Source organism: Lepidochelys kempii, chromosome 12 (genome assembly GCF_965140265.1).
Source record: "Lepidochelys kempii isolate rLepKem1 chromosome 12, rLepKem1.hap2, whole genome shotgun sequence".
Classification (NCBI taxonomy): Eukaryota; Metazoa; Chordata; order Testudines; family Cheloniidae; genus Lepidochelys; species Lepidochelys kempii.
This window is the reverse complement of record NC_133267.1, coordinates 2,030,068-2,043,723: the sequence shown is the minus strand read 5'-3', so window position 1 is coordinate 2,043,723 and position 13,656 is coordinate 2,030,068. Positions and strand designations below refer to the sequence as shown.

At 52.4% G+C, this 13,656-nt stretch overlaps 1 protein-coding gene across 9 annotated transcripts in view; it reads right to left on the bottom strand.

The window, feature by feature from the left end:
- The window catches only part of ACD (ACD shelterin complex subunit and telomerase recruitment factor), a 40,269-nt gene extending 32,047 nt beyond the window's left edge, over nt 1–8,222 (bottom strand). For 3 of the 9 annotated variants that reach the window (XM_073307121.1, XM_073307122.1, XM_073307124.1), the window contains exons 1-3: nt 7,924–8,221; nt 5,513–5,608; nt 3,262–3,391 (exon numbers count right to left, since the gene is read on the bottom strand). In XM_073307121.1, the coding sequence (XP_073163222.1) occupies nt 3,262–3,391; nt 5,513–5,608; nt 7,924–7,991 (294 nt within the window). In that variant the 5' untranslated portion in view covers nt 7,992–8,221. Of the gene's footprint in view, nt 1–3,261; nt 3,392–4,013; nt 4,174–5,206; nt 5,423–5,512; nt 5,609–7,147; nt 7,246–7,923 lie in introns of those variants that run through there. The other 6 variants (XM_073307123.1, XM_073307128.1, XM_073307120.1 and 3 more) reach the window with 6 other exon arrangements.
- Nucleotides 8,223–13,656: the final 5,434 nt, after the last annotated feature.

The following is a 13,656-nucleotide window of genomic DNA, read 5'->3' as shown; positions in this document are numbered from 1 at the left end:
AACTCTATACATTTTGTATTCTGAGTTGTAATTGTAATCTATATATTTGAAAATGTAGAAAACATCCAAAAATATTTAAATAAATGGTATTCCATGATTGTTTAATCATGTGATTAATCTTTTTAATTGCTTGACAACCCTAATTAGAACTGGAAAAAGTACAGAGAAGGGCAACAAAAATTACTAGAGAGATTAAAAAGCCTGGGACTGTTCAGCTTAGAAAAGAGACAACTGAGGGCAGATATACTGGAGGTCTACGAAATCACAAATGGTCTGGAGAGAGCAAATCGGGTAAATAAAACTTCTTTTTCATATAACACAAGAACCAGCAGTCACCATATGAAATGAATATGCACCAGGTTTAAAACAAACAAAATAAGTACTTATTCACACAGTCAACTTGTGGAACTTTGCCAAAGGATGCTGTGAAGGCCAAAGTATAAGTGGTTTCAAAAAATAATGAGGTAAGTTCATTGGGGATAAGTCCATCAATGGCTATTAGCAAGATGGTCAGGGATGCAACCCCATGCTCTGGGTGTCCCTAAGTCTCTGACTGCCAGAGGCTGGGAAGAGGCAACAAAGGATGGATCATTTGATAATTGCTCTGTTCTGTTCATTCCCTCTGTTAGGATATAGATATTCAGGCCTGTCTGTAAAGGCCTAGACTCTAAGAATTTAGGTGAATTCTTATCACTTGGCTAGTTATAGAGGTATAAAAGAAAGAATCAAAATCACTGTCTGCTGGTGTAAGGGCCTTCTCTTACTGTGACAGTCTGAGGCCCTGTTCTCAGGCTAAAGCCTTTGGCTAAGCAGCAGAGGCAGCCATAAGCTGGGACGCGAACGGTCCCATCCTCACATTCCAACCTACTCACATTGAAATAAGGTGCTATTGGGCTGTTAGGATACAATCCTGTCCTGATAATGCCTATCGCCTCCAGAGAAAGGGAAGAGCCAAGAAGATGTAAAAGGAAATTTAGTTTGATAGCATCCTGTCTGGCAAGAACTCACTTATCTATAGCTGGGATGTGAAATCTGCATTTCTGTGTTTGTTCTATTACTGTAGTCCCCATTTCCCTATTGTTTGTCTGTATAATCTCTGTCTGGTTCTGTGATCGTTCCCATCTGCTGTATAATTAATTTTGCTGGGTGTAAACTAATTAAGGTGGTGGGATATAACTGGTTAAATAATCATGTTACAATATGTTAGGATAGGTTAGTTAAATTTCAGTAAAATGATTGGTTAAGGTATAGCTAAGCAGAACTCAAGTTTTACTATGTAGTCTGCAGTCAATCAGGAAGTAAGGGCGGGGGGAATGGAACAGGGAATGGGGGTGGGGAAATTGGAATCATGTTTTGCTAAGGGGGGGAATGGGAACAGGGACACAGGTAAGGCTCTGTGGTGTCAGAGCTGGGAAGGGGGATACTAACGAAAGAAACTGGAATCATGCTTGCTGGAAGTTCACCCCAATAAACATTGAATTGTTTGCACCTTTGGACTTCGGGTATTGTTGCTCTCTGTTCATGCGAGAAGGACCAGGGAAGTAAGCGGGTGAAGGAACAAGCCCCTAATACCCTCTGAAGCACCTGGCATTTGCTGCTATCAGAAGACAGAACACTAGGCTACAAGGACATTGGTCTGACCCAATACAGCCGTTCCTATGTTGATTTAAAAAGTCAAAATCTCAAAAATATTCGTAAACTGAGCATCCAAAAATAATAAATCAGTTTGGGTCAATTCACAGAATCATAGAATATCAGGGTTGGAAGGGACCTCAGGAGGTCATCTAGTCCAACCCCCTGCTCAAAGCAGGACAACCCCAACTAAATCATCCCAGCCAGGGCTTTGTGGCTTCTAACTGAAAAACTGAACTTTGTTTCGAAAATGTCAAAATGAAACATGAGAGAAGGTGGGTGAAGTTTTATTGGACCAACTGTCTGTTGGTGAGAGACAAGCTTTTGATCTTATGCAGAGCCCATCTTCAGGTCTGTGGGACTCAAAAGCTTGTCTCTTTCACCAACTGAAGTTGGTCCAATGAAAGATATTCCCTTGCCCACCTTGTCTCTGATACCCTGGGACCAACACAGCTACGACAATCCTGTATAAAACGAAACGTGGACAAATCTGAAACTTTTTTCTGAAATGAGATCTTTGTCAAAAATGACCCTTTCCCACAACAAGTTTTGGTTTAGATGAACTGACGTTTTCCAAAGAAAAAAGTTTTATCAAAAAATTCTCAACCAGCCTCAGACATCACAGCTTCCATCTTCCCTTATGACATTAATGACACAAACTACACTCACCTCACACACTCTTTCTCTGGTCTTACTGAGGCCAAGGCACTGCCTTCCTGCCCCATTCTGCACCAGCTATGCCTCTGTAGGCTGTGGGTATGTCTACACTGTGGCTGCAGCCTGTGTAGACATACCAAAGTTAAGCTAGCTCTTCAAGTAACAATAGCAATGAAGCCACAGCAGCACGGGAGGCAGCCACTCAGGGTCCCACCATGACTTCACTGCTCTTCTTACTAGAGCTAGCTTTGATCTAGCTGGGTACATCTACATGTGTTGCGATCATACTCCTGATTGCAAGAGAGACATACCCTGCAAGCCCATCAGGGCAGGGACCTGTCTCTATCCTGTGTTCAAACAGCAACAGAGTGGGACAAGACCCAGGTCCAGGAAGGGAAGTGGCAGCACCCCAGAGGCCATCCCATTGCAGCAGGCGTGGGAGTGCTGTGGAAAAGGGCTGCCTTGCCCAGCTGTCTAGCGACCAACTCAGGCTTATGGAAAGAGCAGCAGCATCATAGGCTTCAGGGCTTAGACACGGGGGGGAATGGTGGGGGGTCATGTGATATGTTGCCCACTAGGGGCAAAGAGAGAGCTCTCAGCCCACCCCCACCCAACAAAGCCGAGAGAGAAACACCACAGGGGTGGGGAGAGAACCAGACAAAGAACTGGCAGGCAAGTGGGTTCTACGGAGAGAAAACTGCACAACATCCCAGGAGGGGAGTTCAATTTTAGAGCGAGAGGGTATGTAGGGAGTTGGAAAGACCAGCCCTCTAATGGGTCTCAGTTCCCAACCCTTTCCAGGGGAGGGGCACTGAACCTGCACTGTGCCCTCCGAGTTAGCCCTCAGGGAGCAGAGTGAGTGGAGTCCTGCAGAAACACTCCAGCCACGGGGGCATCCCGCAGCAGAGGGTCCCCCACCCAGCAGGGCGCTGGGAAGGGGCAAGTGGCACACAGCAAGCCCCAGTCACTTACGTTCAGGATGTGCCCAGGCACCTGTGTATTTCTGGGTTCCACCTGTTCGTATTTCATCAAAAGGTTCAAAATCCAAGGCTGGAGGACGTAGACTTTAGGGACAGCCAGCCACCTCCGCTCATCCTCCAACCTGAGAGAGGAGAGGCAGGGGTCAGTTCTGAAGACAGGGAAGTGTGAAGTCTGCAGCTTCAGCCCAGAGTTCAGAGACATGTTCCAAGCAGCAGAAAGGCCAGCAGCTGCCTCCAGCGCTCACTGGCAAACAGCTCAGTGCCCATTAGGAAAGATGGATCAGGTCCCTTCCCTGGGCAGGACGCTCCACGTGGATCTCACCAGCATTCCTTCTCTGGCTGTCCGGGCAAGTCATTTCCCTGTTGTATCTTTAATGCATACAGCTATTTGCATGGCTGCTATTTAAATGCCACCGTAAAGATCTGGTGACCCCTTGCAGTATAGCCGAACAGAAACAGCTACCCATGATTACCCCAAAGTGTCCATCCTTCTAATAGGGAAGGCCATAGATCTCGCCCAGCTGAAGAAAACATCTGACCTTGAGACTGTATCTCAAAAGCTGTGTTTTTTGACTGAGAATAGGTATCCTGCAGTAATTGACTGTAATGGGAGTATATTAATTCCTCATTGTTTATGATGAATTCATTTATTATTGGTATTGGCACAGCACCTGGGAGCCCTAGCCATGGCCCCAGACCCCGCTGTGCCAGGCATTGGGCAGGCACAGAACAAAATGAGCTTACAGTTTCAACGTTAAAAATAAAGTAACTCTTCTAGAGCTGCTGTGGCAATTCTCTCCTTCAGGCAATTCTCTCCACAACTTCCCACGCCTTGCCCAACAGGCCCGGTTCTGGGCTCCAGGCAGGCTGGAGACCTACTGGAGGGGATTTGCAGAGCTTCCTGCTAGAAGAAAGGGGATTTGCAGGTAAGCATAGATGACTTCCCTGTGTCTAAGCCCCTTTTTATTCTACAGTAAGTATTTCTGTGGCCCCCATTCTATGGTATTGGAGTACTTCCCAGGCTTTGATGTATTTCTTCCCCCAATACCCCTGTGAGACAGGGCGCAGCTACTATCCACAATGGACAGAAACTGCAGCACCAAGAGGCTGGCCCATGGGAAGTCTGTGCAGGAGAAGAGAACTCAAGCCAGGTCTCCCAAGACCCAGTCTAGAGCCGACTAGGCCATCTTTCCTGTCACGTTTTACGGCAATCACAGCGTGCAGCCTTATGACCGGCTGCATCACTCAGCAACTGAACTGCATCACCCAGCAACAGGCAGTGCTGTGGGTCTTTCATTGTGCGGCTTCAAGGGACAGTACCACACTGAGATCCCTCCCCTCCTTCTCCCAGACACCCCTTCCCAGAACGCGGCAGCCATAACCCGGGCTATCACAGCCCAGCTGTTCCACAGCACAGCCGGAAGGAAAAGGTTGCTAGCAGCTGCCATAGGGGCTTGTGACCGCTCTCCCATTCCCCACCTCCAGTCTCTACTGAAAGGCATTTACTCAGAAACGACAAGCGCCACACACCAACGTGCCTCCCCTAGGTTCCTTGCTCAGGGAGAAGTGCCGTGCTCCTATCTGATGGAGGTACCTCAGTACTGCCCCTTTGACAGGAATTCCTGTCCAGCTGGTCTTTGCAGGGCAGCACTAGTCAGACTCCCATGAGTCCCTACAGGGCTACTCTGCCCAAAGTGCCATTCAAAGCCCCTCAGCCCCACCCTGAGGGCAGAAATGCAGGATTTTCAGCCCTTTGCTCCCTGGGCTCTAAGCTGAGCTGGGTTTGAGAGCCTGGAGTGAGAGGAGGGACAGAAAGAGACCAAATCCCAATGTCATTCGCCTGGATAACAGGAGAACAAGTAGCTCAGGTCGGCCCACTGTTTGTCTTGCACACAAAAGGCCATTTACCCTACTCCCCATTCAGGGCCTGAGCCTACCTGGCGCTACAGGCATTCCACACCTCCTAGGATCAGGCCTCGCAATCCCACGGAGTAGCCAGTTCTCCACATGCAGCAGACACAGAGCCAGCGTGTCTTTGTAGGTAAACGTCACCGGCTGAGATTGTGAGGGGAGAGCTCCTTGTGAAGGAAGGCCAGCATGGCGATAAAGCAGCACGCTCAGTAGCGGAGACATGGGCATACAGCACACATGTTCTGCACGCAAAGACAGGAAGTGGGAGCTGACCTCTCTACAAGGGCATGGGGGAGATAGCTGGGTGCCTGGGATGGGATGTACAATCTTACCGCTGCATTCCTTCGCACTCTGGAATTCGGTCGGAGTTCTTTGCTTGGAAGATCGTAGGCCTCTGAAGGTAACACACACTCAAACCGCTGACCTGCCTGCAACCACAACAAGAGAGACAAAGTGGGTAAAGCAATGTCGGTTATGAATCGACTTGTGTTGGAGGAAAGGACAGCTTTTGAGCTTCAGGGAGCTCTCCTCTTCAGGTCTGGGAAAGGTAGCCAGAGCGTCCAAGCTAAATACATGGTGGGATAGCATGTCTGAACCACTTATGTTTAACAATCTGTCTCACCATGTATTTAACTTGGACACTCTGGTCACCTTCCCAAGACGTGAAGACAACTCAAAAGATTGCCTCTTATTGGGACAACTTCTGTTGGTGGAAGAGGCAATCACCTCCCCCACCTTGTCTCTTTAATATCCTGGGACCAACATGGCTACAACAACCCTGCAATTAACCATGTCACCCCGTTAGCTGTGTGGGGGAATTTCTTTCATTTCCCCACACCCTGTTGGAGAACAGCCCGATTCCTGTAACCCGCCCTAGGAGGCCCACAAGAGGGAAGGCCTGCTCTAGCACACCATAGGGAGCATGAGTGGGGGAGAAATGAGTTAATTAATGCAAAGATACCAAGATGTTGGGATAACATGCAACACTCTGAACCATTTTATATGTTCCCACAAACTTGGTCACCTGAAGGCTGGCATTTGGGGGGATAGAAAAGGAAAGGACGTAGAGATATTCCAGCCGCAGATGAAGATTTCTTCAAATGCCTTGAAAAGGAAAATGTACTCTAAAGCTGCTAGCTCAGAAGTTCTCAGACTTTTCTACTGGTGACCCCTTTCACAAAGCAAGCCTCTGAGTGTGACCCCCCCCCTTATACATTCAAAACACTTTTATATATTTAACACCATTATAAATGCTGGAGGCAAAGAGGGGTTTGGGATGGAGGCTGACAGCTCGTAACCCCCCATGTAATAACCTCGCAACCCCCTGAGGAGTCCCAACCCCCAGTTTGAGAACCCCTGTGCTAGCTGGTTTATCTAATTGCAGTGTACAGGAATTAGGTAGAATATTTTACAGCAGCTTGTGAATCTTCTAGTGGCGCTAACTGTGTTCTTTGTGTTAGATCTGAGCTTAGCATTAAGTGCTAAGCCTCAAACATTAAGCCAGAGCATTAAGCTAGGTCTTGGGTGTTTGTCTCTAGGTAATTAACATTGTTATTTGAGAGCTTGCTGTGCCCAATTTTTGTTGTGTTCAGAGAAAAAGACAAGACTAATCATAACAAATATTTTTATATCTGTGACAATTAAACACAGTTAGCCATTTGTCCTGTTCTTAATCAGTCGAAGAACAAGCCTGGCTTGCCAGAGAGAGACTTGGCAGAATCTGCCGTTTTTCCCCTTATAATTTCAACAGATAATATTGATGTTGATTTTTAAGCATTGTTTTAGATTTTTATCTATTTAAATTCTGCTGGTTATGGGAAATTACTGCGGGTGTGTGTGTCACTTATTTAATGACACCAAATGTTGAGATTCAGAAAGTTAAAGCTGTATAAACCCTTCAACCACAAATTGTCAATTTCGCCCATGAAAATACACAAAGTAAATATCCTTAAATCAACAAACCCTACCTGTTTTTACAATTCATTCTCTAGTCCATTTGGGACAAGCCTAAATCACTGGATTTGGTCTCTTAGTTCTCAAGAAGCATTTTTCTCACGTTGCCTATCTGTAAATTTCATTGATTATGGATGGAAATATTTTTTCATGGGTTTGTGCGTGTCCGGCGAAATCGACATTTCCTGGTAAAACCCGAGCCGTTCCCAGCCAGGCGAGGACTTGCTGTGAAAGGGCCGCAGCTGGGTTGCGCCAGCGGGCTGGCTGCCGGGTTTGGCTGAGCGGCGGCTCCCGAGCAACGCGCACGGGAGCGAGCGGGGGACGCCGCGCGGGGCCCAAGGGAGACCCCAGCGCGGACTGGCCGCCGGGACTCCGGGCTCTGGCCGGGCCCGGGAGCGCAGGCAGAGAGTCCTGTCGGGGCGACACTTCTACCCACATCCCGGCTTAAATCGCTGCGAAGATCCCCCCGAAAGACAGGCCCCAGGGCCGGGTACGCGCGGGGGGTCCGGGGGGGGCCCCAGGGCCGGGTACGCGCGGGGGGTCCGGGGGGGGCCCCAGGGCCGGGTACGCGCGGGGGGTCCGGGGGGGGCCCCAGGGCCGGGTACGCGCGGGGGGTCCGGGGGGGGCCCCAGGGCCGGGTACGCGCGGGGGGTCCGGGGGGGGCCCCAGGGCCGGGTACGCGCGGGGGGTCCGGGGGGGGCCCCAGGGCCGGGTACGCGCGGGGGGTCCGGGGGGGGCCCCAGGGCTGCCTCCCCCCCCCAGCAGCCCCCGTTTCATTCGCTCGCTTCACCTTCCAGCCAGTCCGGGGGGTGCCAAATCGCGCGGCGGCGGCTTTTCCTGGCCCTCGGCCTCTCGCATCCTGGCGGCGGGGGCCCGGGGCGCTCAGTGGGGCTTGGCGGCGGGGCGCGGGGGCCGGGAGGCCGGGTGCCCTCGGCCGCCGGGAGCAGCAGGCAGGGCGTGCGCGGCGCTGCGCATGGCCGGAGAGGTTAGCGGGGGACTCTGCACAGCCCCCAGCTTACCACAGCTGCAAAGCCCTCTGCGAAAACGCGCCCGCCCGCCCGGGGAGGGGGTGGAGCTGGAGCTGGGGCGACGGGAAGGAAACGGCCGGGAGCCCGCCCACAAGAAAGATGTCGGAGCGGGCGGGGCGGCCAGCGCTGTGTGGGGATGGGGCCCGGCCCGGCCCGGCCCTTGGGGGGGGGCGGCCGGCGCTGGCCCGGCCCGGCCCTGGGGGGGGGGCGGCCATCGCTGTGTGGGGATGGGGCCCGGCGGCGCCGGCCCTGCCCTGGGGGGGGCGGCCAGCGCTGTGTGGGGATGGGGCCCGGCCCGGCCCTGGGGGGGGCGGCCATCGCTGTGTGGGGATGGGGCCCGGCCCGGCCCTGGGGGGGGGCGGCCAGCGCTGTGTGGGGATGGGGCCCGGCCCGGCCCTGGGGGGGTGGCCAGCGCTGTGTGGGGATGGGGCCCGGCCCGGCCCTGGGGGGGTGGCCAGCGCTGTGTGGGGATGGGGCCCGGCGGCGCCGGCCCGGCCCTGGGGGGGGCGGCCAGCGCTGTGTGGGGATGGGGCCCGGCGGTGCCGGCCCTGCCCTGGGGGGGGGCGGCCAGCGCTGTGTGGGGATGGGGCCCGGCGGCGCCGGCCCGGCCCTGGGGGGGCGGCCAGCGCTGTGTGGGGATGGGGCCCGGCGGCGCTGGCCCTGCCCTGGGGGGGGCGGCCAGCGCTGTGTGGGGATGGGGCCCAGCCCGGCCCTGGGGGGGGCGGCCATCGCTGTGTGGGGATGGGGCCCGGCCCGGCCCTGGGGGGGGCGGCCATCGCTGTGTGGGGATGGGGCCCGGCCCGGCCCTGGGGGGGGCGGCCATCGCTGTGTGGGGATGGGGCCCGGCCCGGCCCTGGGGGGGGCGGCCAGCGCTGTGTGGGGATGGGGCCCGGCCCGGCCCTGGGGGGGGCGGCCAGCGCTGTGTGGGGATGGGGCCCGGCCCGGCCCTGGGGGGGGCGGCCAGCGCTGTGTGGGGATGGGGCCCGGCCCGGCCCTGGGGGGGGCGGCCAGCGCTGTGTGGGGATGGGGCCCGGCCCGGCCCTGGGGGGGGCGGCCAGCGCTGTGTGGGGATGGGGCCCGGCCCGGCCCTGGGGGGGGCGGCCAGCGCTGTGTGGGGATGGGGCCCGGCGGCGCCGGCCCGGCCCTGGGGGGGGCGGCCAGCGCTGTGTGGGGATGGGGCCCGGCGGCGCCGGCCCTGCCCTGGGGGGGGCGGCCAGCGCTGTGTGGGGATGGGGCCCGGCGGCGCCGGCCCTGCCCTGGGGGGGGCGGCCAGCGCTGTGTGGGGATGGGGCCCGGCGGTGGCGCGGGGTTCCCGGCGCTCCCCGCGGGCCGAGCCAGGAGCGTTTCCCACCCGCGGGCTCTGGGATACCCCAGCCGGGGGCTTTCACTGGGCGCGGGGCGAGCGTTGACCGGCCGCAGGCGGTGGGTGGGGACCCGGGCGTGACCCCCGGGCTGCCCGGGGCTCTCGCAGCGCGGTCACCCCCGCCCAGGGCGTCGCTCCCAGCGCCGTCTTCCCTGCTCCGTACAGCGCCGAGCTCGCACGGCCCCCGAGCGCGCAGCGTTTCCGCGCCTAAGCGGCCGTGTGGACAAGGCCCAACAGGTGTCACTCCCTCGGAGACCGTCCCTAGGTTACCCGCACTGCTTCTGCCCGAGGCAGGGGTGGGCAAACTAGGCCCGCGGGCGGATCGCCAGCCCTGTGGCGCCGCGGGGCTAAGGCAGGCTCCCTGCCTGCCCTGGCCCCACGCCGCTCCTGGCCAGCACCGCATCCCTGCGGCCAGCTGCCGTCCCCTGAGGGTACCTCCCCTGGGCCATGGTTCCCTACTCCCAGCCCCTAGGAGCTGCAGGGGGAAGCGCCTGCAGGAAGGGCAGCATGCAGAGCCCTGTGCCCGCCCGCCCACACACACCATCTCCCCTGAGGGGTGTGGTGCTGGCTGCTGCCAGGAGCAGTGTGGGGCCAGGGCAGGCTAGAGCCTGGACCCCAAACACCTGCACCCCAACCCTCTGCCACACCTTGCCCCAGCCTTACATTCATGGCCCTGCATGCAATTTCCCCACCCAGATGTAGCCTTTGCGCCAAAATGTTTGCCCACCCCTGCTCTAAGGTCAGTCTATCCATACACCTGGCAGGTAGGAACTGAAACAAGTCTCCCAACAAACAAACTGTTGCTTTCTCCATACAGTTGTTTACCCTGAGTTAATTCAATCAAATCACTTCCACACCCATCAGCTGCAGCAAACTGCTTGCAAAAACTACCATGAAGATTTTTGTCTTCAGGACTTTGGCTATGTTTGGTATCTCTTTAAAACAGAATCCAGTCTCCAAGTTGGTGGTGGTGGTAGATCCAAAAGCAGGTATCCAGAACAGTGTCTGGGCAGAGGGGCTGCAGTTGGCGGACACACCTAGGCAGCAAAGGGAGTCCTGTAAGCAAGGAGGTTCAGATTGCAACCCTCTAGGAGAAAGGAGTGGGGGAAAGGGGACCAGATCCTGCTGATGGGAAGAATGAGTGTCCAGCCTTGAAATTGGTAGCAGATGAAAATTTGAAAGCTAGTGTCTGGGTTGATACAATCTACCTGGCTGACAAGGGAGGGGGAATATTTGCCCATAGCTGTTAGCACAGAGGACACACCCAAAAGATTCAAGTGAAACAAGAGGCATGATATAACCAAGATACTTATAAACATTCACATTTGTAACAAATTTGGTGTTACTGTTAAGGTTAAGCCCTCTGAGGTATTTGATTTTGATGTTAACCCTGGTAAAAAGGTACAATGTGTATGACTGATAAAAAGCCTGTAAACATATTGGGAATAATACCTAAAAATACACTGTATGCTAGAGAGCTTAATGATAGTGAAATGTTACAACTGATACCTGTAAGCAATTTTGGACCTTGGCACAGCAGAGAAACCTTAACAAATCCAGTCTGCTGTATAGAAAGGGAAGCTGAGGCACACCACCACATTGCTCTCATGGCTAAATGCCAAGGTGATTACACCATTGAAAGCATTAGTGTCTATATTAGAGTAACATCAGAGGAAAAATAACTTCAGAAAATTAAGGAAATGTTAATAAAGAGCCTGATTTAGACCTGATTTTGATAAACCATTTCTGCTGTACACTAATACTTGTTTCAGAGTAACAGCCGTGTTAGTCTGTATTCGCAAAAAGAAAAGGAGGATGTGTGGCACCTTAGAGACAAATTTATTTGAGCATAAGCTTTCGTGAGCTACAGTTCACTTCATCAGATGCATACAGTGGAAAATACAGTGGGGAGATTTATATACACAGAGAACATGAAACAATGGGTGTTACCATACACACTGTAATGAGAGTGATCAGGTAAGGTGAGCTATTTCCAGCAGTTGACAAGAACGTCTGAGGAACGTCGGGCGCGGGGGGGGAGAGGGAATAAACAAGGGGAAATAGTTTTACTTTGTGTAATGACACATCCACTCCCAGTCTTTATTCAAGCCTAAGTTAATTATATCCAGTTTGCAAATTAATTCCAATTCAGCAGTCTCTCATTGGAGTCTGTTTTTGAAGTTTTTTTGTTGAAGAATTGCCACTTTTACGTCTGTAATGGAATGACCAAGGAGATTGAAGTGTTCTCCGACTGGTTTTTGAATGTTATAATTCTTGACGTCTGATTGGTTCCATTTATTGTTTTATGTAGAGACTGTCCAGTTTGGCCAATGTACATGGCAGAGGGGCATTGCTGGCACATGATGGCATATATCACATTGTTAGATTTGCAGGTGAATGAGCCTCTGATAGTGTGGCTGATGTGATTAGGCCCTATGATTGTGTCCCCTGAATAGATATGTGGACACAGTTGGCAACGGGCTTTGTTGCAAGGAAATGGCCCACCTTGATTATCATTACAAAAGTTTCCCCCCCCCGCCCCCTGCTCTCCTGCTGGTAATCTTACCTGATCACTCTTGTTGCTGTGTGTATGGTAACACTCATTGTTTCATGTTCTCTGTGTATATAAATCTCCCCACAGTATTTTCCACTGCATGCATCCGATGAAGTGAGCTGTAGCTCATGAAAGCTTATGCTCAAATAAATTTGTTAGTCTTCTCTGTAACTTGTTCTCCAAAAAACTGTATAAATTAAAAGACACAAGCCCCACTTGGGGGGCTCACTTCTAAATGTATTAGCAGAGCAGCTTTGCTAATAAAACAGAGTGGTCTGATAAATTGTGAGTCTGAGTCAAACTTTGACACCCCAAAGATAATAAACACACTAACCCATCCTAAAGATAAGGTCAGGACGACAGCATGACGGATAGAAATGTTTTGATCAAACCACCAGGTACAAGGTAATGGGTGGTGGTTAGCTACATCAGAGAGGTGATACGTAATTTGTTTGTATCAATGTATAAAGATGTATCTCAGAGGCAATGTCTTTGTCTGGCTGAGAGGAGAATGGAAAGTCCCGCCATTCACTGAGCTGGTGCATTCTCATGAGCATACATCTGTTAGTGTACCTGTAACCATTGAGCCAGGACATTAACACCGTGCTTTGTCAGCAATAAACCTGACCAAGTTCCTTCGGTGAAAATTGATTCTGTGGATTTATTGGGCAGTTCGATCGGAGCCTGCTGTACGGGCTATCTGGCCAGAGTCAGTACAGCATGCAGAGAGAACACACACACACAGCCAAACATCCAAAACTTATTTTGTCAATCAATTTCTCAGTCAGGGGTCCATGATTAACATTGCATTTGAAAAGGGGTCCATCAACAAAAGAAGTTTTGAGAACCTCTGATCTATCACGTTTCAGAGTGGTAGTTGTGTTTAGTCTGAGTCAGCAAAAACAATGAGAAGTTCTTGTGGCACCTTAGAAACTAACAAATTTATTTTGGCATAAGCTTTCATGGGCTAAAACCCACTTCGTCAGATGCATGGAGTGGAAAATACAGTAGGAAGATATATATACACAGTACATGAAAAGATGGGAGTTGCCTTACCAAGTGGGGGGGTCAGTGCTAAACGAGGCCAATTCAATCAAGGTGGAAGTGGCCCATTCCCAACAGTTGACAAGAAGGGGTGAATATCAATAGAAGGAAAATTACTTTTTGTAGTGACCCAGTCATTCCTAGTCTTTATTCAGGCCTAATTTGGTGGCATCAAGTTTTCAAATTAATTTCAGTTCTGCAGTTTCTCACTGAAGACTTTTTGTTGTTGAAGAATGGTGACTTTTAAGTCTGTTATGGAGTGTCCAGGGAGGTTGAAGTACTCTCCTACTGGTTTTTGAATGTTACAATTCTTGATGTCTGATTTGTGCCCATTTATTCTTTTGTGGAGAGACTGTCCGGTTTGGCCAATATACATGGCAGAGGGGCATTGCTGGCACATGATGGCATATATCACATTGGTAGATGTGCAGGTGAATGAGCCTCTGATAGTGTGGCTGATGTGATTAGGTCCTATGATGGTGTCCCCTGAATAGAGATATGTGGACACAGTTGTCAACGGGCTTTGATGCAAGG